General features: G+C 39.4%; 1 protein-coding gene across 1 annotated transcript in view; it reads left to right on the plus strand.

Annotated features, from left to right (window-relative positions):
* The window catches only part of LOC114445903 (follistatin-related protein 4-like), a 132,421-nt gene that overhangs the window by 36,497 nt on the left and 68,947 nt on the right, over positions 1–26,977 (plus strand). The window contains exon 3 of the mRNA XM_028421216.1: positions 6,356–6,598. Within this exon, the coding sequence (XP_028277017.1) occupies positions 6,356–6,598 (243 nt within the window). The remainder of the gene's footprint in view (positions 1–6,355; positions 6,599–26,977) is intronic.

The following is a 26,977-nucleotide window of genomic DNA, read 5'->3' on the forward strand; positions in this document are numbered from 1 at the left end:
TCCTGCTCACTGTGGTCTTACAGTTATTTTTCTGTGCTGTCAAAGCTTTGTACTTCCAGATGGTTCACTGGCTCTTTTTGCCTTTTTATGTCTTCCTCAGTTTTACTTTGCCTTTACTTCCCTGTGCTCATTTCACTCTCTGTGTTTCTAGAGAAAACATGTGTCATCCCTCATTTAAGCCTCTTTTATTAAAATGGTGATAATGTTGTGTCACTAATTACTAATATAGATCTAAAACAAAAAACAAAAAAAAAAAATTTTAGCATTAAGTGTTATCTCCTGGGCCCACCCAGTACAATTACCCACAAACCCCTATAGATATTCCCAAACTATCTGTTAGTTAGAGGATCATGGTGGAGTCCCATGTAGGACCAGTAGTAGCAACAGCAGCCGCTGCCTAGCTCTTGAAGGTTGCTCTTTCAAGAGATCTGAGGCTCTCGTGGAGAAGCTGCACGTACACAGGGATCAGAAGATCAATACCAACCTATCAGCTAGCCTAGCCAGATGAGCCCCTGTGACATTTCGTCTGAAGCAGTCTAAATATACCTGCTCTGTGGAGAGAAACTCAGCCTTTCTTTCCTGTGCCATTACTGTCTTTAAACTATCACTCAATTCCAATGTTCCTATGTTTTGTTCTTTATCATACATTTACTTGCTCAGATTTAACTAATTTTAGATGTCTCTTAACTAGTGGTGGAATGGACCACAAAATCCACTTTTTGGTTTGTATCATGATTTTCGGTTGGTTTGGCTTACATTGTTGAGTTTTTTTCTACACTTTTTTTAACACTCTGGCAATACCTTGGTCTTGGTCTTAACACAGTGTAGACCTCATAAACAGCACCAATGAAGTGCTTGTCTTTTTACTTGATTACTTCTTCCATTTGCATCCTTCTTAATCAATAATCTGAAGAGAGGGGGTAGGCAAGGGAAACATCAAGGCAGGAAGAAAAGGTGACTCAGCATGTGTTAAAAACACTTGACAAGTACCCTTTACTTGACTGCTTTCTCTAGCTATTCCCTTTCCACTCTGAGTACCATTCTGAGTGAGTCATGGTAGGTCCAAGCCTGTAGATGCCAGTCATCAACAGTTCATTATTTTAGCAGCATTGAAACAGTAGGAGCTGACTGACTTAGATGGCTTATGGGTCCATCCACTCAAGTTGGATGTAGTGAACGCCAAGGTAATGGCTAACCTGCCATTAAAAAGGAGGTCATGGAGTTAATGGGTAATTTGTGGCTCTTAATGGAGAAAAATGGCTCTGGTAGCAAGTTAATATTAAAAGTAATTATCTTCTCAAGTTACTTTGTGTAGCACTGTTGCTGTAGTTGTCTCGAGTGCCCACAATGAGTCAGGAAGAAAGAGGATGTTTAAAGTCAGGTTGACTTTCTGTGTTGTTTACTGAGCTGTCAGTCTGTTAGTCCGTCTGTCCACATTTGTTCAGATTGAAATATTGTAACAACAGCTGGACACAATAATGTGAAAAGCTTTAAACATTTTTTTTATTTTATTCAGATATTTGTCATTGGTAAAAGGATTAAAACTCTTAAATATCTTCTTGGTTATTACACAGAGAAATATTTCTTACCTGCATTAAAACTGCATACCAGAGTTTGTTAGCATGTTGAGGTCAACAGATCAACCTCATCCTCAAAGGACATCAATACCCTCATTGTCTAAGCAGATTCCTAACCTGTCCTGTCATTACCTAACAGTATATATTTCCTGTTGGTCTCAATTTTGGAGAGCATTCCTCCATATGTGGGATGCTTCCCTGCTGATGTTTTTTGGGGGCAATATTTAAATCCAACCAGAATATTGACACATCAAAGAGGGGACACAAAGCTGGGTCAATTATAAATATGATTTTTGGCGACGTGACTGATTGGACCAGTTTATTTTGAGTTTAGTACTTAGATAAAAGTAAAACTTGATAATAATTCACCTTGTACTTCAGAAACTGTTATCCTTATAAAATATATTTAATTGTTGTTAGTTTTAAGAATTGCTATGTAATTGGACACTCAACAATACAGCAGGAGCCTAAACAAACATGGTGCACATCACGTCACTTCACTGCCTTTATTCAAAATTACCATCTTTCCTAAACATTCTAAATTGTAAAAATGAAACGGAAGAAGAATGTCTGTAATTTTAGTCTTTCTGTCATCTGGGGTCATTCAAGGTTGATACTTGTGTAAGTATATGTTGGGAAAACCCAACTAACAAACAACTATTTTTTGGTAAAAGTGCTTTTAAAATTAATAGTTAAATATTTTGGTAGGAAAAAGTAGGCTAAAATTAATTTTTAGGTTTAAAGGTTTAAAAAAGGGAAAAGATTGTCTGAAATATCCAAGTAGCTAAATAAAACTCTGCAGTACATCCTAGTTATTTGTATTCCAGTTTCCATCCTCTTGTTTACTTAGAGAAATAACATCACACTGGGTACAATGCAGCAAATCCAACTCCTCTTATCTGTGTGTATGCCACACCATATCTCACCTATCACCAAGGACGGCTGTTGTCCATTGATATTCTAGTTCGGTGTGCATGTCAGATGTGCTTTGTCCAACTGTGCAGCGCAGGGGAGACAGTGTTTGACGGCGCGTCTCAATATTTAATTATCTACAGCTGCTTCAGAGCAAATAGAATGATCTGTAGGATCTGCAGATGTGACTGGGCTTTTCCTGGCTTGCAAAACAAAGATACAGTACACAGTGCATGCCCTTTACTTGCACATTCCTGCTATAGAACCTTAAGGAAAAAAAAAAAAAGCGGCACAACAACACTTTTGATGCTGGACCGTATCTCACAGAAGCTGTCTGCTGCTCCCCCCCAAAAAATCCCACTCTGTGTCTGTAAATGTCACACACTGATATCCTGAAGGGTTTGTGTGCAGCTTTTACATTCCCACAGTTGAAGGTGGTTTATAACATGATAGTGCTGCAGGCAGCGAGTCTCACATGAACAGGGCAAATGTTCTTCCAGTCTAATTAGTAAGAAGCTCTGCCTCTCTTGGTGGAATCTATCAAAAACAACAAACTAACCCTCTGTGGAGCTGGATTAAACACAAAACAAATAAAGTGTTATGATTGTCTTTAAATGTTAAAAAAGGATTTAAGGAGCTTGAGAGTCTAACCTTAGGTATAAATATATTGCGGCACATTTTAGTTGCTAAATATTGCAAGTGTTCAGACTTAAATATTTTGCTTCCAGAGTGAAGTGACATATTTTTATTCTGTCTCTGCCTGTGTGTGTTCTTTGATGCTGTTGTGCTGTACAATGCATATGACTTGCATGCATGCACATTATGTGCCTCGCTCTGAATTCAAATTACAAATAGTTTGAACACGATTCGGTGAAGGCTGAGACTGAGAAAGATTGTGGCTTCTCCCGACAAATGAAAAGGCGCTCAGTTCTGCTGTGCTTTCAGTTAGGTTCTCATCCACTCCAGCTTGTATGAAAGGGAATATAAATGAGAACTTGTGTTTGACTGTCAAAATGTCAGAGAGATTAGCCAAAATAGTCTTAATTCTTTGTCCCAGTCATTTTCTCATGTGATTATCAGAAGTATTTCTCTCAAAACATGTCCTGGAAACGTCTGATTTTAGTGCAGTGTTTGGTCTCAGTTTCTCTGAGGTCTAGACCATACTGACAAAGAGACAGTGAGCATACACAAGCGAGGATACAGTGCAAAATAAATAAAAGTACTGAAGTGACATGATGCAGGGGCCTGACGCTGGATGGTCAGCCTGGCATTGTTCTGACACCACAGAATGCCTGGGCTTGTAAGAGCCATTTATAAGTACTGTGCCAGCAGCTTAGACGAGGAGGATTATCAGACGACACTTTTAGTCAACATGGTCCAAGAGAGCATGAGACAAAGTACTCACAATGAGGAAGAATGTGACTGTGAGGACTTAGCTAAATGTCAGGCAGCGTGTGTATTGTAAATGTAACTTTTAATGCACTATTGTTTCCGTTGTTTGAGTGGCCGCTCTTTGTGTTTGCTTTTCTCCACACAAAATGGGGAAAAGGCGACTAGGGAGTGAAGGGAACGAGAAAGCTAAAGGATGAAGAAGAAGGAAGAATCGCCACGGGCGTTTAACTGCCACCGGATGGGTGTTGCTAAGCGTTTAATCTCTAACGCTTGGAGAATACAAACGATCTTGTAATCGTCCCCGACCTTGACATGAACAGCAAGGTCACGGGGGAGCTGGACTGTTTTGCATTTCCCACAGATGCTTTGCAGAGACAGGCAGAACAATTAGTAAACTGGATAAAAGGGAACTGAGTCTGTCTCACTCCCTGCATCCTCCATCCCCATCACATTCCCATTGGGGTCATTTACCTGGCACAGCCCCAAACCACAGCTTCTTTTGGATTCCTAACACTTAATTATGATAAAGTAGTAGTCGAAAGCCTGCAGGTCAGCCTGCTTGTACCAGGCAGCAGATATTGATTGTGCTCATTATTATTATTCCTACCATTTTTTTGTATTATTTGGGTTTCTCATCTCATAGTTTCTGTTGAATTATATTCATTTGTATCTGTTTGTATTTGACAATTCTCTGTTTGCAAGCACAGATAATGTGTTCTAGAAAGTGACCGAGTGAATATTTGCCTGCACACTGACACCTTAATGTGAGTAGGAGGGTGCAAGTGTAATAATATGTCTGTGTTTTTGTATGTGTGTGCACTAGTGTGTGTCTGTGTGCCGGCCGTCAAATCGCCTTTATGCAATTAAGAGACTTTTGTCCTCTGACAACAGAGCATTACCTCCATTATTGAATATGCTGAGGTCTGAGATATGATTATACTCCAGGCAAATTCAATTTCTGTTTTCAGCAGTTTGATTATAAGAGCACGGGCTTGGCTCTGTTAAGTTAAGCCCGTATGGGTTTAGCCCTTATTCCACAGAGGGATAATAGAGCTGACCCCTTCCCAGCATCTTAAATGACTTAACCTCACAACAGTATGAATGCTATGGTCACTCCGGGGTGTGTGCTTATGTTCTTGTAATAGTAACACCCTTCACAGTGTCCCACAGTTAAAATGAAATGTTACGAGCAGCAACTTATTCCTTTTAGAATTATGTTTCAGTTTTACCACTTTATGAAGCTGTTTTCCTTTCTACCTTGACATTAAGTTTATTTATGCTGCACAATTTGTGTCTTTGTGTCTGCTGCAGCCAACAGTAGCCTCCCTTATGTTTGCCCTAGTTTCCATGGCAAATAACAGAGCTTAATAACATCAAATTTAAACAAAGAAATGAATGGAACGGCTTGAACGTTTAAAAGAAGAGATGGCACAAAACCTCAGCAGGGTCAGTTAGGGAGCTCGAGTTAGAGAGCTTTGTTTGAGTTTTGATTTCATAACTACTTTTTGCAGGAGCCAGCACTGCCTGTAACGGCTGTTGTACAGTGCCACATTTTCTGGATTGTGTTACAACTGGCATTGTATGTGTGGGATAACTGTGATAATTCAAAGGCACGTGAGCCAAGGGTCGAGGTCAGGAAGGTGCAGTCAGGAAAGATCAAGCCAATGTCGGTTGTCTGGCTGGGTCAGCAGCTTTTTGACTTGCTTTAAGTGCAAATCGATCAGGGGGGAAGAAGGAAGGTGTGTGTCCTAAGCAGGAAATGGTGATCATGCTTTGTTGCTGCATTCGTGTGTGTGTGTGTGGGGCAGCAGCTGGCACAAGCGGTGGTTGTCACTGTATAGCGATGGTGAATTGTGTATGTGTCAGATAGTGAAAGACTGTGAGCTCTACTTGCACTTTGAGTGCTCCTACATGTTCAGGTATGCATATTTGTACACGCAAGTTCACGTGTGTGTGTGAATACATGCTGAGGTGTTAACAAGGACACCTGGCTGGTTGATTTGTTTGAGAAATAGGCTGCATTTAAAATAAAAAAAAAAAGTTTCTTCTTGTTAACACTCATACCTGCAAACACGATTGAAGGTGTTTAATTTTTTGAGTTTCTTTTTCTAATTCCTTTGCAAACTGGATAAATTATGTTACTTTTATATTAGATATATTGTCTAGGTATCTGTATTTGTGTTTACTGCAGCACATGAATCTGAATGAATGAGTCAGCAGCACTGACAGCATACAGAGGGACATGACCTTAACTGTTGAACTGACACTATTATTTTATTTTCAACACACACTTATCTCTCTCAGTCCTGAATTTGTGATCTGTGCTGATGAGACAAATGTGTTTTATTTTTACATTGTGCAGCTACAGCTGATCTCTATCAGTGTCCTTGTGACTGTTTCACAGTCATACAATAGTTTTCTTCCATATAAAATTTTACCTATACTCTTTCTCTCTCTCTCTCTCTCTCTTCCAGCCCTCTCTGATCCAGATGCAGACCCCTGTCGGAGAACCTACTGTGGAAGAGGTCGGCAGTGTGTGGTGATGGCAGAAACTGGGCGCGCAGAGTGTGTCTGCCAGGAAAAATGCCGACCTTCCTTTGTGCCGGTATGCGGCTCAGACGGGAGGTTCTATGAGAACCACTGTGAGGTTTACCGCACGGCCTGCCTGGAGAGGAGACGGATCTATGTGGTACACAGCAAGGACTGCTTCTTCAAAGGTACTGCCGTTACATTTAGCAGCTATTTTTACACAAAGCGCTTGGATGTTTCATCAAATTTAAAATAAACAAATGCCACAGATGAGAGGCATGTTAAGCCCAAGTTAGTTGAAATTAGAAGTGTGAGGACAAACACCATGCTGCTGCTTCATCAGGGGAGTTTTTATTTGTTCACCACCTGTAAACAAATAAAAACTTTTTATATTTCTTTCAATGATTTGTTTTAAATCCTGTTTTTAACTCATTTCAGATCAGATTTTATCAATGTAATATAAAAGAGTAACACAAAATATACTTCAAAAATAATAAAATATTACATATCTCTGTATAGATCTTAACTGTAAATCTCATTTAGGTTGATAAATTTCACGTTTTTGCATTACTGGTGCTATTCGACCAGAAAACTACAGTAATGGTGTACAGCAGCTGTTTTAAGTCTCACCGCATCATTGAGTATGTTACAACTTAACGTTTTTGATGCTTTCTGTGTGTGAAAATTGCCCTGATATGATGTTGTGATACCTGCGAGGCACTCGTTTGAGCAATCTGCTGGGGTTTTGACTTTGGTTTGATGTTGAAACATTTAAACAGAAATGGAGTTTTACAGACGAACAAAGCCATCGTTTTTGTACCACGTTGCCAGCTGTCAAGCTCCAGTCACAAACATCAATCACTGTGGAAAATCAGGCTGTTTCTGCCAGCCACCTATTCAGTTTCAGATGAAAGAATGAAATCATCTGCAGTTTGGTGCTGAAGGCTGTTACTCAGGGTCACATCCGTTTGGGCGATGATAGCTAAGTGCTGACATAAGCAGTAGACCATTTTATCAGGCAATGTTTGTGTCTCCTGCTGCAGTAATGTTTCCAGTACAAGTCAGCACACTTTATTTTCTCGACTTGTTCCACAAGACACCAACTTTCCTGGAAATAACATATTAATAATGTCTAAATAAATGCATATGATTTAGGTCCCTAATATCTAAGTAGGAAGTCCATCTTGACACATTAAAAAAGTAGATTATAAATAAGTAAATAAATAAAAATAAAAATAAATCTATATTTTAAATAGTCATTAGACTCTGCAGACACAGACAGTCAGACCAACACAGGTAAGTATGAAGACATTTAGAGCTATTATTTGTGAGTTTCACACAGACTCACCCACTGAGGTCCTCCATGTTTCCCCACCAAACAGTTGATGAACTGATGAAGCTGCTTGGAGGAGCAGCTAAACGTCTTAAAGAAAACTCCAAGTCCAGTTGCCTTGCTTCAACCTTCTGGATATATATTACTTATAACATTTGATCTTTATTGTCATGTAATTGAATGTATAGTATAGACAGATGTAAACTGCAAATTGACTTTACAAACAGTCCTCCCATCAATGGCACTCACAAATCACCACTAGGTTACTGAGGATCACCAGCTGTATAGAAAATCATTCAAATCTTAGCAACTCATCAACCAAATTGCACTCACAGCATGAACACTCAGCATTATAGTCCAAAAACAGCCCACTCAGTTCACTGAGCCTTTGATTTAAAAAAAAAACAAACAAACAAACAAAAAATATCCTGCTAGGTACAGCTTTAAGTGCTAATTGTACGTATTTACACTCACAAATAATTTGAATTAAACCTGGATTTTATACAAATGTACAGTGAACCTGTTGGCATCTCCTCAACTCTTAACGTTGTTTTCCAGGTCAGACTAGTATTAAACATGTTTATAATCCCCCAGGGCGTGGATGTTAAAATAGAAAGTAAAGCTACAGATATTTAGAGTGCATGGTTTGATGTCAACGCACGGCAGAAACACAGACACGCATGCACACATAAACATGGCAGTACTTTTAGTCGTATCACATTAGGGAGGGAAGGATTCCTGGCAGACACCACCATGCATAGCTAATCCACATTAGGGATGTTCAGTCGGCACATTAGGCTTAAACTTGATGTCTGAATGCAAACCAGCGGGAGACGATGGAAAATGCTGGAAATCAGTCAGATGTCATGGGAATCCTGTGTTTGAGTATGTTTGCATATATGTGTGCAAGCGCGTCTATATTTATGTAAATAGGAAGTAATTATTGCACCTGGCACACAAAGACGTCAATGCAAGACTTGTCTCACAGTGGTGTGCTGCAGTTACTATTCACAATCACTGTTCCACTATATAAACCAACTAGAGAGGTTTTCAACCTGATAGCCACAGAGCTGCAGTAGATATTTCGTCTCTGTCCCCAGATTTAGGCTATGAAAAGGCCATTTTATTGGAACAGATTGTCAAAGAGTTAATCTCAAAGTGGCAGTTAAAAAGCCCCATTTTGGCCTTTGCACATTTAGAGTCTCGCACAAACATCTAATAAAAAGACAATTTATGTGTAAATTCTGAACCACATTGATTTGATCCATCTTCCATTGTTTATGTTAGCAGATGCTACGTACGTACTTACCATTTTATTATCTTTAGGACCTGACAAACCACTCACTATGATTAGACTTTTTTTTAGAATCCCCTAATAGATAAGTAATTCCACCTCCTATTGAACATATTTTCCTTAGGTTTCATTCTTTTATTTGTTCTTCTTTCTTTTTTATTTTTATAAAGAAATATTTTTTTGTGTGTAAAACTTTAAAAAGTCCCCTAGTCAAAGAAGCTTTCCAGAAATTGATCTCTTTGGGTTCCTACAGCGTTGTATTAAGCCACGTGGCAAAAATCTCTTCCATTTTTTTTCTTATTATTTGGATACATTTGCTTTGAAATTTAATAAACCTAAAAGCTCAGCTGTGAAAGCCTGTTTCCCCTACAGCCACAGTGACAAATTTTGGCAAGTAGTTATTCAGGCTTTCATTTCAACATATATGGATTATTGTGATTTACTCTGCATAGCCAATCTAAAAGACTCTTCACTTCTGAAGTACGTAGCTTCTTACACTTACAGAGCTGATTTAGGATTTTTGATTTTGCCTTAATCTATGAAAGCATGCTCACAGCCATCTTGGTCATCACTTGAGCTTCAGACCAAATGTTGCTTTATAAACCAAAGGGCTGCAGAACAACAACCGTCCTGTGCTTCAGGGCAAAAAGTGGGCAGAGAGTGCAGCTCTTTCCTTTAGTCTTATGATTTTTAATTACATTTTATTTTATATTTTTCCTCAGGCATATGGGAGAAACACAGGAGAGGGTTTAATAGTTCAAACTGCTCTAGACCTATTGAGGCATAGTTACAGAAGTGAGTTGGACCACTCCGCTATCTGTGGGTACCCAGATATTCTCTTTGATCCTGCTTAAAGGAGGCTGTAGCCTTGATAGGATTGTTGTACTCAAATGTGTTTGTCAAAGGATTTGTGGTAGGCAACAAAAAGGAGATTGGATATATGGAAGAAAAGACAACTATAAACCTCTGGATGAGGCTCTTTTTCTGCAGTGTCTATTTCTTTGTATTTCAAGTCTGAGAATAGCACAATAACATTAAAATAAAAATGGTTTGAGTTAAAAATGCCACATTTGCAAGTAAATTGATAATTCAAGTAAAGGTACACAACATTACTAAGAAGCAAAACAGGATAAATGGGTTTTTTATTATTATTATTATGCACCTTTCACTGCAGCCCAAGATTACTCTGAGCTAGCTTAAGCAATCCACTTCACATTGCTCACACCACACAGTCTGCCACACTCAAGTGAAAGTTCACTTATCTTCTTAAGAATGGCAAATTGAATATCAAGAGTCAATGTTTAAAATCATTGGATCCTGAATGGCTCTAGAAGGAACAGTTAGTCATTAAAAAAGAGTGATATACCTCCTAGAATTTATAACATGAGTATAATTGCAAAAAGCCACGCAACAGGTTTTCACAAAGTCATCTGCCTCCCAATCATGTAAAAAATGACACCTCTTCTCTCTAAATAATTGATGCCATAAAATGATACACTTTATAAAAAATAGATCATCGGTGACACCCCTTGACTGATCTTTTTCAGGCACAACCATCCATAGTAATCAGGGTATGATATTTTTAAAAACTGGGTCCAAGCTGATATAAAATGAAATTCTGTTTTATATTCATGCAACCCTTTTTAAAAGAGGACTTGATTATATAATTATTATTCCATTTATAAATTTGAAATCACATTAATTTCTGCAATCACTCATCTAATTTGTGAAATAAGTGTCACACACAGATGTTTTCTCTTCCTTTAAGCTGTGGTGAGCACTGGGCGGTGATTCTGCCCACTCCTGAACTTGTCTTTGATTGCAACCCTCTGATAACATCTGAAAAGGAACTAACAGTTGATTAATTGCTTTCATCTTCCTGATGAATTGAAGCTCCCAGTGAAAGCCAAAGTCCAGAAAGGCCTCTGTTTTTGTAGGGTCATGTAGGGCAGTCAGCAGGGGCGTTATCGACCACTTCATTAGGAATGAGTGTCATACTGCTGATACTTGGTTGTAATCTTGTTGTTGTGGTGTGTTGACAGTGGCAACATTTAGAATGGAAACATTTTCTTCTTAAAAGACTACTTGTCAACCTCTGGGAGCTACCAGCTGTGACCACTTCATTCACAGAAGCCTGTTTCTGTGCAATTGTCTGTGTTAAACTATGGTCACTCACTAAACTGAGATTATTTATACGATTTTATGTTATATATTCATGTTTTTTATTCATTTTTTGTATTTATCAGTTTAACCAAAGGCCTGAGTTATTAGATTTATATCTAGATAATAGATAGATATACTTTATTAATCCCTGAGGGAAATTGTTACTATTTATAAGTTAGGCTATGAGAGTTATGAGATTAAAATGAAGACAGACAGTGGAATACAAAGCTTTTACTAATAAAATAATATAATAAAAATTAGTCAGAGCGCTCTCTTCCTGTCCTGACCTCGAGCTTAATTACAGGACCCGGTACATTTTTCCTTCACCACTCGGGTGATGCCCTAGGCGACCGCTTGTGTTGCCTATGCGAAGAGCCGGCTTTGGTCTGACCGCTGTTTGAGGATCTTTCTCAGGGTCCTGGTTGTTAGATGTTTTTGCTGTCAGCAGAAATCTATTGCTACGTTTCAGCAAACATGACAGGTACAGCGTTCCAGATTTAATAATTATCTTTTCTCTTTCTATCCATCCCCCTTAGCTGTCTATTATCCCTCCTATGATGCAGTGTCTTTCAGTTTAAGAGACTGCCTCAACCACTCTGATTACTGTCTATCATTCCAGCTCATTCACTGGCAACTGTGGTTATTGCATTACTCGTCAAAGCTGTCCCCTCTCGTCTTTCTCTCTCTTTCTCTTTTTTTCTGCAGCCCATTGCAGTACTCTGCCTCCACCGTCCATCTTATTGCTTTCTAACCCTCTGCCCTCTCTTGCTTCTGCAGCCATTAACTTGGTCACACAAACACACGGCTCTTATAAGGGGGAACAACTTTGGCTTGACTTCAAGCCCTGCAACATTAGTTGCATATGCAGAGGTTGTAGAGAATGGCAGCAAGATGCCTTTTAAAGATGGCAAATACCAGCATTTTGCTTTACACATAATCCTTCATAGAATCTGAATGACTTGGATTTTGTGTGCTTTATAAACAATCCAAACATATGCTGTAATTCCCTTAAATTCCCTTACTGTGATCTGAGATCTCAGATTTTTCACTCAACATTAACCTAATAGTGACCTTTACACTGTAATATTGTATGATATATCTTTATCTTTGGTGTAGATTCATGTAAAAATACTGTAAAATTGCAGTTTATATTCATTCTACTGTGGCCTATTTAGCTCTACATCTACATGACACATTTTTAGAATTGCTTACAACTCAAATAAACTGTCTGAGCAGGTGACATCATAACTGTTTGTCCAACTCAACTAAAGTCAGGCTGAGCTAAGAGGTGTGACACATCCTTTCGCACACAAACACACACCTCACACCTGTAGGTTTCCCCCCATACGGCCCCTTATTTGTTGCAGCACACCTTTCTCCTCATTTTCTCTCCTCAGTGTTCACGTGGGTCTTACCTCATTAGGTTGATTTCCTCCCAAAAGATTCATTACATCGGGAGTATTTGCTGTATGAAATGGATGCCCTGTCCCAGATAGAGACGTCCCCTGGTCCGGCTCTGGTCCCTTGCCTCATAAACATCAGTCTCCCCTATGAAAATAGAAGGCTCTCAGTGTTGTGGTAGTGGGACATTGTCAAGGATACTGCACCAAATGTACAATGTTTGAATGAGGCTACACCTGGGGGTGGATATATAATGGGTTAAAAACACAAATATTTGTCTGCTTCTTAGGGTGTTTGGATGTTATGTCTTCTGTTATGCTTCATGTCTGTGCTGTATGTTGCTCCTTTCTAGCTGGGGATATACAGCAGTTAATCACTTGTCTTACTAATATTTTGTCCCATAAATAACGTGTATTTAAGGACATTTATGCTCTACTCTTTAAGCTCCTTCTTTAATGTAGAAGCTTTTAGCTTTCATTCCTTGCAAACACTGCTGTTTTTATTCTACACCTCTCTAACATCAGCTTCCGTTTATACACACACACACGCACGGCAAATTGCACATACAGATTTACACACATTACCCAGAATGAAGACACACACTTGTGTCATGACAAAAACAAAATAATCTCCTCTGAAAGAGTGTGTTATTCATGCCTAAGAGATTTTGATATGCTTGTCACAGCACTGGCACTGCCTATCACTTTGCCTTTTAAGTGGTGAGCTGCCCTCCACAGCACCACAAAGGTTCTTTTGGATCAGCTGCACAGCTTTAGCTTTGGACGTGTCTTGCATAGCGTCGCACATATGGATGTATTCATAATTGAAATGCGAGCTATACGAGCTGCGATGAGTGTAGCGCTTTGAAAAACATTTTCTTTATTTGTGTTTCTATATAATACACACAAAGTTGCTCCTTTGTTCTCCCCTTCTTGTAATTAACAAATCCCAAATGTTGACTTTGTTCAGGGAAGTGTCATTTTGGCATTCTGTCTTGTCTCTTGTAGAGTTAACAGGTGGCTCGGCATAATTTTTGGAGCTCTTCGTCTACATTATCTGCTTTTATTACTTTTCTTAACACCACTTTTTAAAAGCTGTTGGCACATCCTTCTCAACAACTGAGATATTAGAAAGTGACAAATGAATTCATTTGGCCTGTCCTCTTCAATTCACAGTCCTTTCATCAGTTTAATGGTTACATTGAAAAAGATATATACAGCTGCCAGTGCTTCTGGCCCTAACTTTAAAAAAGAAAAAACTTTGATTATCTGATATGTGTTGGTGAAAGATGGGTTCCAGTAAGATTATTATTCATTGCAGTTCCATTTTATACACAGCAACAGAATAAGTCATTCACTTTTTGCCAGGTGACCCTTGCTTAGTACTATACTAGCTTGTATACAAAACAGAAACACATTTCTCTACCCCTGTCCCAATGCAGATTTATTTCTTTTCCCCTGTACCCCCAGCCCCCCTTTCACTTCCCCCTCATAGGCCACTTTTCTTCCCCTCTATCTTTCACCCTCATTTTTCTCCTGCTATGCCCCCAATATAGTGCAGACGGGGATTTGAGTGACTCTGTCAAGCTTCTCTCTACATTCCCGGTCTGTGTTAAATTGGTTCAGAGCTTAAGTAGTGTGAGCCTGCAGGAGGGAAAAATAAATAAATAAGTAAATAAATAAATAAATGTACGAGCAGTACCTCGAGGCAAAGTGACCCAGGATAGAAAACTACTATATGTCCCTGACAAACACAAGCATGCACACAACTGGCAGTGTCAGTTAACACAAAATAGGTGTGTTGGAAGTCCATTTATTTTTTATGCCCTCTTTTTTCAACATAGATTCTCTCCTGCAGATGAAACCTTCAAGGCCATCCAAATTGACTGTCATCTTGAAAGGCAGATTTCTCATTTGCATTAACCGAAAAGTCTATGCCTGGATGTTAAAAAGCCATTAGAACTTTATTAAAGTTTAGGCTAGTAAAATCAGTTTAGGAGGTACAGATGAGATTTGTCCTTTGTTTGCACATGCATGCTCATTCTTTAAGCATATCCCCTTCTAACAAAGAAGTTCATGGAACCATGAACACAGTTCATGGTTCCATGGTTCAGTTCATGGTTCCATGGTTCTCTACCTCAGCTCACACAGTCACTTCTTCCTGCTTCTTATCTTTGCCTTTCTGTTTCCACCTGATCTTGCTGGAAAGGTAGCTGTGCAGTCCTCCCACTGTCCTGTGTAATGCGAGTTGTCAGATTATATATTTCCACTCTGCCAGCCGGACAGTTTGACCAGAGGGCAAAGAATGAGCCCAGATTTGCAACTTGTGCCGCTCAGTGTGCTGCAGCAAGTGATTTGCCAGCTCTCTAGCTGAGTGAATGATCAACTGAATGACTGCCCAGCTTTTCACACAGACCTCACTTTGATCAAGGCACTCAAAGTGCTTACACTTTAGACACTATTCTCAACCAAAAATTTTTTTTTAAATGTGCTTTACATCCACAAGCTCTAAGTTGGCCTTCATGTGATGTTGTTTAGCCTTAAGATATTGAGTAACACTGTGCCCTTGGTGCTCATTATTAGCATCTCAGTACCACATTGAGTCACCATACTATCATTAGTTGCTGACTATGTACATTGCTCTAATTCCAAGATCTAAAGGGAGTAGTGACCCCAGCAGCTGCTTCAGGGAAGTTATCAGTCCGTGTTATTGGATGATTTCCTTAGAGAAACTAAACAGTATGAAACTTATAATGTTTATATTACAGGTGTCAGTGACACTAGCAGGGACCAAAATGTTTTTTTTTTCCGAGGTGAAACTCCATCTGGTTATAATCTCAGTGCTGATCGTATGCCTGCTGGCATGATGCACAGCAATGCTGCCAGTTCAGCCACTGTTATTTACAATTTTCTCTTCAATTAGATTGATTGTTTGCACCTAGGGGCTGAGTGTTATTGTATTTGGTTGTTATACATACAGTATATTACTTGTCCTTTGATACACAATTATTTATGAGTCAAAAATGAGAGAAACTGAAAGACCTTTCACACATTGAAAGTGGAAATGTATTCCTTAAAACATATGTCATATGTTTGTGTTGTAAAAAGTGGGGGTGTGTTAAAACCAATGAGAATCAACTCTGTTGCTGTAATTACCTCCGTCCAGTGTTTCAAATTCTTTATGTAACATCAGATGTTTAGTTTGTGGGGGATTGAAGTGTGATCCCTCGCTTCACTCATTATCATGCAAAACAGCTGCGTTATTCAAGTGTGTGCGGCATAGCAAAGTAGGATCTTCTCAGTGATGGATACCATTTCATACGAATTAGTCACCACACTTCAAGTAAAATACAGCTGGGTGGAAGGCAAAGGCTGCTTATTACTCATAGTACTAATCCTGCAGTTTGTTTGCTTCACTCCTCTCACCACTCACTCATCTGCAGTCATTTTCTTCACTTTATGCATTGCTTTATGGGTTATTTAGAGGCTCCTTGTCTCAATTGAAGTGGTCAACTTGTGACCTTCCTGTCACAAAACTGACTAAATGTCTGTCCCACTGATTTCATAGGCAAAACAATTTGTTTGCAACTACTAAACACAGCTCCCCATCTCCACTGCTTATTACTGTGTGTATATGCGTCTGAATGTAATTAATTGCTAAATTGCTAATTGGCATCATTACCATTTCTTGAAAATATGGCCTACTTCTGGTGTTGTTAGAAAGCTTGTTGTAATCCCCAGATTTAATGAAGTATGCTTGTAGTGTTTATGAATAGGTCAAGGAACCTTCTTTAGCACCAGTATTTGCTAAAATTCTAAAATACTTTTCAAAACTAAAGATCTGGTAGTGATAGTGATATGTGGAGTAGGGTTGCGATTAGTATTCATTTGCGGCCTAGGGTATTGATTAGTTGCCTACGGTAATGATTAGTGGCATTAGTTGCACTGTGAGATTCTATTTTAGGCCACATACTTCTCAGTCATCTCTCATGTATTTGTCACCTTATATATATTGTTTGCTCCTTTGACTTATTGACAGAAGGGGAACACCTCAAACGCTTAAATTGTTCCATTATCTAGTTAGATAAAGTCATATGCTTTGTGGTCAGAGCTTGCGACAGCTAGCTTATCAGCAAGAAGCTGACTGTTATTCTTCCCTGTGTCTGTCTTGTGCTTGGCGTGTAAGCTAAGGTTCACAGGCAGAGAGGATGATAATTGAAATCCTGAGTGGCAGGTCACTTTCTTGGTAAACAAACACTGCATACTTGAGCTTCAGTAATTGCTTTTGAAGAGCCAGCTACAATGGTATTCTGTGACAAATACAAACACAGTTGTAAAAAATGCAGACACACTGAACACACATGGAAAAACAAATCTGAACCAGCTCCTGTCTGCGGGGTCATTTGCCATGGAGTGTTGCACTAGCAGCTGGCCTGGGAGCTTCAATGACAGAGCAAACACACACTGGATTCTATGCCCCAGAGCTGGCGGAGTGACTTCCATCTCTGCCTTCTTTTCTACCACAAACTGTGCAATGGAGCAACTATCCCTGCAGCTACACCCGTACCTCTCTCAGCCTCTTCATTCTTGTGTCCCCAGTGCCTCAACCTAGCTCTCCTAGTCCTCCACTCGTTCCTCTTCTTTCCCCCTGCTCCTCTCCTTTATCCTGCTCTCTTCCCCACTCCTCTCTCCTTCTGTCCTCACTAGTTATTCACTCATCCACTTCACTTTCCATCCCTGAGGCCCTATTCTGCTCATCCATGTCCTCCTCTTTTTCTTTTTTACATATTTGCTCCACTCTTTTCTCCGTCCTAACCACCCATCCTGTCTTTGCTTGTCTTTTCTTAGTCCTTTGTTTCATCGTATTCTTTTCTAGTTGTTAAACTCTCACTGGGCAGTGTTCTGGATCACATGCCTCCACCTGTGTCTTTATATTTAGCCTCAGTCTCATTCAGAAAAACAGAATCTCATTGTACCCACTGAGAACGTTTTCACTTTCAAAGCAGCTTTGCCTTCAAGAAATGTTTGTATTGTTAAAATTGCCTCAAGAAATCTCATTTGATTTCCATTGTGAATACACCCTGTTGTCCCTTACTACTTACACTTACCTTTCCTTTTCTTTATCATGACACCCTGAAGGCAAAGCCCTCTGTACTCAGTTGGTGCATGGAGCTCTCCCATCTTCCCTGATGCTCTAACCCATCTTAATATGACTGTCCCTGTGTTAGATCTCAATCCGTCCTCCGAGCAGCCTGCAATAATCTGTCTAGCACAAAAAGACACTCTGCATCTCCTGAGCTTTATGATGGTGATTCAGGCCACATTAACCTAAAATCTCTGTTTCAGTCATGTATTTATCAGTCATGTAGTAATTAAGTGTGAACATGCGTTCACCTGTGATATGTAGCAGATTTAAAACTCTTGCCACCTACCCCACACAGGCACACCTTTAAAAAGTTTTTAGCTGCGTTATATTTAGTTTAGTTTAATCTTTAAGATACAATTATATTTCCCCCAAAACCCAGCAATATGACCTTGAGGAATCATAATATTCGTTCTCTCTTTCGTGCAGTCAGCAGGAGAGCTGTCTCTAAATGCACAGAAAGCTTAATTACTTAAACAGGTGCTTGCCACTGAGGCAGGATTGATGCTTCAACAGCACTCAATTAATTGAAGCCCATTATCAATAACAGGTTGTGAATCATCCCTCAGATCTTCTCTGATTTAATTTAGCAACACGCAGGGATCAACAGTGTTAATTAGAGTTTTACAAGAAGGTAAGGGCATCAGAAATAAATGTGAGCATCTGGCGTGATTCATTTATTACATATTCTCCAAACGACAACATGAGCAATTCATATAATATTAACAGGTAATCTATTTCCCGGCTCTCTTGAGAGGGCATAAACATAAGAGACAAGTCCAGACATTAGCAGGCATATACATCTTATTGCTCTGAATGGGTTAATTTAAACTCGCGCACACACACACACACACCAACAACAGACAGGCGGACAGGCGGACAGACAGACGGACAGACAGACAGAAGGATAATTTATTCATTATCCCATCAGGGGAAATTCAAGAAAATACATCTAGGTCTTAATGCTTACATACTTGAATGCACACATCTTTAATGCTATTACCTCAGGAGACATTTATAGACCTAGTTAATCTAACAGTAGTTTTAATTTCACTTAAACCTAGGCTGGACAAACACATTTTCTAAACCATTTACTCTAGAAGGTGATAAATACAGAAGTGACCTTAGAACAGACTTTTTCTCCACAAAATTTCCAGCCAAAATAACACCAACATATACAAATCTCCTGGTAAGCTGAGCCACCTGGCAGCATGGCTGCAATAAACTACTGCTGACATTAGTCAGATTTATGTGAGTAGGAGGTTCAGCTCTGCCTGACAGACTGCTAGACAATCTTTCTTAGGCTAAACAGCTAATAGAAGTAAAACTAAGTACCCTCCAGGGTCCATATCAGTAACTATTCAATATGATATGCTGTGGGACAGTGGCTTAATGGATGCAGCTGCTCATGGATAACTCTTTGCTGTGAGATCTTTGCAGCTTCTCCTGTCTCCATCCTCACTGTTTTTAAATGACAGTAAATTTTAAGTGATACATTTTTTAAAAAAAATTTTATTTAAAAAATACAACAGTTTTAATGTCACCTAAAGTAAAAAAAAAATCTATACATTTTAATATGATACAAGAACTATGGAAGACGTGCCTTTATTGCAGATTTAAAGTTACTCTGATTTTTTTTACTGATAAAGACCTTGATGCCTCCCACAAAATCCAATCTCCTAACCCATCACCGCCCCTGCAGAGGGCCCACAGAGCCCCTTTAGCTACAGTTCTTTGATCTACCATGCCAAGAGCATCCTAAAGCCCTGCCTTTGACTGCCATTGGACCCCCTTCTGGAGAAGCCTGGCCTCATGGTGAGGATCCCCTGCTGGTGTGAACTGTAGATCTGCTGGCAGGCAGATCCAGTACTTCCACCTCAGAGGACAAAAGTAGATATTAATATGGACACACAGTCCTGACATGTGGGTTTTATAGCTTTTTCAAAGCAGTCCCTTATTTTTTTTTTTAAATTGCACACTGTAGAATGGATCCTGTTGATGACAGCTGGGGTTGTGAATGCTGTCTGTCTATATCATCATCAAACTCCAACAAGGTTCATGCACTCTGCAGTGCAGACAACTAACAAAATAGTCATTCTGTACTATCAGATGCAGAGTAGATGGGCTTCAACTGACCTTTAGGCAGACATGTTTTGTATTCAACCTTTAATTGAGATACAGCTGCAGTTCAGCAGAAAGGCGTGCCAGGGAAGCTAGTCACTGACAAGTCTGTGACAGATAACAATAGATCCATCAGATTATCACAGTCACGGCATTCTACTTCATCTATCATTTTCAAACTGTCAAAGCTGTCACAACAATAATTGTGTAGAATTAGTGCGACTTGTATGGACGGGGTTTCATTGCAACAATAAAATCGCTCTCTGATATCAACCTGCGAAGATGCTGTTTTACCATGATGTGTTTGTTGCCGTGACAACAGATGCAAAATGACACTATGGAGACAACACCTTGCATTTTCTTTAAAGCATTCCAGAAATACTATTCACACGCACCTGGTGTATATAGAAAGCATCAAACAGCTGTGCGGTGTGAAGGAATCAGTGGTTGTTTTTACTCAACATGTATGTTATCAAATTATTGTAAGGCATCTTTGAATATGATGAATACAGTCTCTACTGTAATATCAGTGGCACAGTAAGTTTAATTTCTATGCTGGAATGAACAAGGGCAATGCCTCTGAACATATGTTAATCTGCCATTTTGAGATTTAAAAACATCTTTTATTTGACATTTCTGACATTTTTATTATTTAAAACAAAATAAGAGTAGTGTAAATGTTCTTATGTCATTGGGGACTTCCTCACATTTTTAGTCCACCACTACCCTTACTGCAAAAGGCCAAACTTGTTATTATGTAAAGAATGTTAATTTCCCCTCTGATGGGAAATGGCAAATTATTGTATTAAACAACATATTTAAAATATCCTTAAAATAACTTATCAAGCCCACAAGAGGAAGAGGAAAGATGGAAGAAAAAGGAAATAATGTGAGAGAGTAAGTGTGTGGACCATTTAAGATGGTGCCAGAGACGTCTACCCTGTTTTTGCAATGTAGATCAAATAGATTGCATTTACGCTCTGCAACATAAGGAATTTCTAGAGGCACTTAGAATTAAAAATTTAGATCTTTATCTGTGAAAAGACTCTCACAGTAAATAGCAGGAAATAAAAAAACTGCATAAAATCCAGTACTGTTCAAAACATTTTAACTGAATATTGTTGGATACATGAGGTTTAGTTATGACTCCATAAAGACAATATACCCTTATCTGCCATGCTGTGCTACTATATCTGTCCCCCTGCTTGAGAAGAAAACTGTGGAGCCACACTGCAGTGGCCTTCTCCACAAAAGCTATCAGCACTGCATGTGTGGCTCCTCAATAAAACCAAAGAACACTGACCTCAGGTTTCACAGCATGAAGGGATGCTCTTTAAAAAACCAAGGTCCAGCTTGGATATTGTGAAGTGTATAAAAACATCTCATCTTTTTATGTCTTTCTTATGAGTTCCTTCTCTTATTGTGTAGTTTAAGGCAGCTCTGGGAGTTTTTCCCAGCCTGAGGTTACTCATCTGTCTACCTGTCCATTGGTTCCTTATTTATCTGTCTGTTTGACTGCTTTTGATCTGCCTGTCTCACTCCTTCCTCCAATACTCCATACCATAATTACTATCAGTGATTCTTTTCAAACATTTATGTTGCTGTTGCAAAGCAAACCATTCTTCAGTCTCGAACCTCAAAGCAAGCACTGAAACAGAAGAGTCCATTGAGAGAACCTAAGTGATAAACATATGAAGCATTCTTGAAATGTTTCTTTGATCTTTTGTTACAAATTGTTCAAGGTGCAATTTTACAAGCCCAAACAAATCTCAAATAAGTGGAGTCGGAGGTTCCTCTGTACTTTGAACATGGTGGCTGACTGCATAAGGGCCTGTTGTGGCCAGTTTCCCCCAAAAACTACACCCTGTCAGTAAATGTCCTGCATGGACACACACACATGCACACATACACTCCTCCCTGTGTGTACAGTAGACTTGGCAGTGCCATGAGCTCATTACAGCAGCTGATGAATAGATTTCCGCCTGGATGGAAAGAGGAAGCAGTGGCTGTTTCCGCCTGAGGATGTTCCTTCTCAAAGAGCAGGTGGGACTCCAGGACATAGTCTCTCAGAGCACTGAACACTTCCCCAGGTAGCTGATGATGGCCTCCATCTAAGCAAACACCATTCATCATGATACACCCACTGGCCAGCTGATAGAGCACTGGGGTAATATTTGGAAAGCATTATTCTGGATAGTGTTTGCTTTTTCTGGGTGTGTGTATGAGAGAGGAAGTTTGTATGCATGTAGTGTGTGTGTGTGTGTGTGTGTTGCCTTTTGGCTGACAGGTTATCTTTAGTATAAGGGAAGGACAAGCTCCACTTTGTGCTACTTGATGTCCACAGCATTATTGGCTTATATAAATCGATTTCCAATGAGTGTATTTATAGGCGATATGCGCTCATGTCACTTCCCCACCAGAACACTCCTGCTTCACTGAGAGGTTGACCAGCAACATGGCTGCCTTCAGTAGGGGAAACTGCAAAAACAAGCATAAAACAGAAGCTTATCTGCTTAAATAAAAGACAGTTAGACAGAACAGTGACCCTCAAAACCAAAGAAGCAGTGGTCCATGAACACTGAGTGTGGCTGGGAATCGGGTTTCCTGACATTTATATGTAGGCTATCAGTCAAAGCCAGAAACTACTCAAAGCAAACCCTGGAGGCATCTAAAAGCCTCGAAACTTAAAAAAAAAAAACAGCCAAATATTTTTATAGAAATGCTTACAAAAAATGATGATAAATATGTTATAGATGAGTTATCAGTACAGTATTTAACATTTGCTTCTTCTAGCTTAAGATTTCAGCAGTCAATAAAACCGTATCTTCTATTTGAGCCTACATGTACAGTCAGCCACACAGCGGTTCTCCTTTTCACTTGTTTTTGATTTTCTGTGGGCCATGGTTTTCTACACAATGCTGCCACTCAACAAGCTATTTGCTACTCAGTGGGTGTAACCACAATGACTTCTGCATCACATGACATTACACAGATACCCTAGTACCTATTGTTGTCTTGTAAATCATTTGCAAAGGTTCGGTTTTAACCTATAGTTTGAGTTTATGGCACCTTTATCACAGCAAGTCTTGATTTAATCATTTCTGCTGAATTTTAAAAAAGAGCTAGTCACTTCATGTTATCCAATTACCGTTCATTCAGACAGTGGATGTAGCACCAAGAGAAAGCTGTGGAAGGATTAAGTCTCAGGGCAGCACGGAAACATATTTTTATTTCCAGAGTACAATTCTTAACTGCTCAACTCTCTCCAGGCATTACATCAAAAAAATGCCTTGTTCAGGTGGATACTTTTTGAAAGATACTGTTGTCTTATTATTCTTCCCAGTTTCTTCCCCTGTCTCAGGTCTGTGCTTTCAATCAACAAAGAACACTGGCACTTATAGGACAGCAGCTGGCTCTCCACATGATGAAAACACTAAGACATAGCTTTGATGTTTGAAGGCTTTGTTTTGGTGTGGCTCAGGTGTGTGTAGGTGTGTGCTCACGAGGTATTAAAGCTGTCTCGTCTTTTTTTTCACCACTACTGTTTTGTCTGGGATCTGATCAAATTGATGCTTGTTGATGAAAATGACTCTTTGTTGTGCTTTTCTCTACAGCTTCCATTTTTTGCCGTTTTGATTTGTACAGTATAGGCAATGTGACATTTGAAAGACTTTCATTATAATCACTGTTTGAGGAAAGGTCATTATGCAGGGCAGGGTACAGAAATAGTATTGGTTTTAATGTTACTTTTAGAGTCATACTTTTCTTCCAGTGTGATGTTATAAAAGTGAAACTACTCTGGCTAATTTCTTCTCATATTAATGTTGGCTGAACTCACAGAAGGATGGCAGCTGTGACAAATCCAATTCACTTTGTCCTCCTTAAAGTACAAGTGTTTTTTTTTTGTTCCACTTGCGAGACAAGACATAGTAGGATGAAGTTGCACTCTGCACTGTCTGCTGTGAATATCTTTTTCACCTCAGCTTAAAGTTTGCCCTCAGTTCATGCTGTTATATGGGCCTTTTCAGCTGTTGTGCAGCCTGTAGTGCTTCATAACGGCAAATCTGCAGTTTCCTGCGATGCAGTGCAATCGTGTGGTGTTGACTGAATTCAGATTACCTTCTTTACACCTGCAGAAACTAACTAATATACAGGAGTGACTTCAAATGTGCCCTTTAAGTAAGTCTGTGGTGTTTGCTAATAGTTATTGGTAATTGTCACCACTCTCTAATTTTAGTTCTGTCACCACTGGCAGCTAAGCCCTCCTGTCAGCACAAAGGGCTTGCTGTCACGCAACCTGGTCCCCAACGATGAAATGACCTTCCAACTCCAGTGAAACTGCAGAGTCACACCACATCCTCCACTGTTGGCTGCAAACATTTCAAAAAGCAGCTCATAAAACAGGCAGTCTCCCAGAGCCACTTCATAACCTTCTCTCACCTTCAAACTGTTTAAAAAAATCTATTACATATCAGGAGTGAAATTAGGCTTAAATTTCCAATTGTTTATACATGCAGAATGGTGAACTAATTACAAAGATTAACAAAGACTTAACATTCTCAAATCTGATGTTAAGAATGATATGAAATGAAAGCTGACTACTTAGAATGCAGAACAATAAACCAACACTTTTTAATCTTTCACTCAAAGTGATTGATAACCACTTTGTTTCTGGCAGTGATTTCCCCAGAATCAATTATGATTGTGACCATGAATGATTAGACGTCTATTCCATTAACCTGCAAAAAAATAAAAATCTCTTATTGTCATTTTCAGCCTTACAGATTTAGTTCTATCTGTATGTTCCTCCTGTTTGCTTTAATAGGTGCCAGCCTTGAACCTGAAATGCAAATAGGGAGTGAGCTTGAAAGCACCATTTGATGACATTTAGTATTAATGTTTCCTTGGAAGACATCAGATCTGCGATTTTCAGACAGATCAATCTGCATATATTCATGGCAATTATATGGTAATTTAAGAGGGAAGCCTTGCATTCATGAATACTGCTCATCAATCACAATGCAACATTTAAAATTCAGATTCTTGCACTGTGAACATGTGGTGCAGATGTCAGGAGGTTTACTCAATTAACAAAACCAAAAAAAAACTTTTTGGAGACTTATCAGGACTAAACATATTATATATAAGTGCCCAGTTGTGTTAAAAAGTAGTGAATTATCAGAATCAGAATTACTTTATTTATCCCCGAGGGGAAATTCTTGTTTGTTACAGACAAATAGAAATCAAAGATAAATTGAAATATGAAATTGAAATATATAATAAATATCTAAATATCTAGATAGCATTTAAATCCCTGAGTTGTATCTAAAGAAGAAGAAACATATTTGCTACTGTATAAAAACCTTTACATAGTAAAGAGCATGACATGAATGTACAGTGTCTGAGTGACTGTTACAGTTCAGACTTTAGTAGTTTGATTGAGACAGGCAGGAATGACTTCCTGTGTCTCTCAGTGGTGCATCGTGGGAGTCGGAGTCTGTTGCTGAACGAGCTCCTGTAGCTGGTCAGCATAGTGTGGAGTGGGTGGGAGGGACAGTCCTGTATGGTCTTTATTTTGGACAACATCCTCCTCTGACACACCTCTGTCAGAGAGTCCAGGTCCTCTCCCACAACATGGTCGGCCTTCCTGATGATTCTGTTGAGTCTGTTTATGTCCCTCACCCTCAGACTGCTGCCCCAGCAGACAACAGCATACATGATGGCACTGGCCACCACAGACTCATAGAACATCCTCAGCATTGTCCTGCAGATGTTGAAGGACCTCAGCTGCCTCAGAAAGTAGAGGCGACTCTTACTTAGTAAGTAATTAGTAAATTTTCTAACTAGGAAAGTGTCTCCTTCTGTCAATTTGTAAATGTTTTTGACGTCTGTTTCCAATGCCACAAACCTATTTGTACTTAATATTCTATTGTTTTTAACCCTAAAAGAAAAAGCGCCCCAGACATGACAAAAAAATCTAGCAATTATTCCAAGATTGATGTCAGTTTCCTCCCAAAGTGGGAATGAAACTGCACACCTGAGCTGTAAATGACATCTTAGGCATGGCAACTTGGCAGCATTAGAATGGATCACCACGTGCCTCAACATCTGTAAGATTTCCTGAAGGATTACAGCAGCAGGTGTCACTGTGTGTGTCTTTGAACGACTTTACATGCAAGATTTGCATGCATGTCTGAGTCTTGTGTACAGTGATGTGTATGTGAGCAAATTGCATTAATTACACGAATCCACTGATCGTGCTTAGTACGATTTTATCATTCTCCTCAGTACTTAAGCATACTGTTAATTTGGGGAAGGAGCAGCGGGGTGAGGAACCATAAAGTAAAGAGATGTATGGAAAAAAAAAAGCAAGAGAGCCAAACAGAGAAACAGTGACGAAGTCAAAGTGTGTCTTTTCCTGATTAAATCATGAAGTGGCTGCAGCAGCCAGCAGACGCAGGCATATGCCGAATCACGAACAAGCACTGCAGCACTCCAAGGAGAAAGAAATGGCACACACTTTAGCAGAGGAAATTAGAAGTGGGAGGGAGACAGATAAATAGAGAGATGCTGTGAAAAGAATGTGTGTTTTCATAGGTCTGATTTCTCCCATCCACAGTCTCTCATCTGCTTAAGTGGCACTCCATCAAAAGCAAACAAACAAAGGCTGATTTATTGTCTATCTCATCTCGCACACATCGTAACAACTGTAAACACTGACTGTGGCATATTTCCATTTTGACTACACATTTATTAAAATCTTTACTTTCTGGCGTCGTACTGAACTCCTTCATAAAATATTGTGTATCTGAGGCAGTCGGATTGAGTCATCGTTCAATCAGAACCTGAATATTTCATTTTAAGAGCATATCTGCTCTTAATTTAAAGTCTGCATTTGCAATGTCTCGCTTTTTTGTGGCCCTCTAGAACCTGGTTTCATTTTAACCTTTATTTATCATTCCATCTGCCCCTCGGGAAGCGCTCAGTACAATCTCAGTTGAAACTACTGTGCGGCTACAGTGGAACAGGTGGGTAGTTAAGCGCCTTGCACAAGGACACCTTGACAGCATTGGTTGAAGACAGGGTGGGGGAAGTATTACTCATTATGTCCTG

This window comes from Parambassis ranga, chromosome 14 (genome assembly GCF_900634625.1).
Source record: "Parambassis ranga chromosome 14, fParRan2.1, whole genome shotgun sequence".
In the NCBI taxonomy this organism is placed as follows: Eukaryota; Metazoa; Chordata; class Actinopteri; family Ambassidae; genus Parambassis; species Parambassis ranga.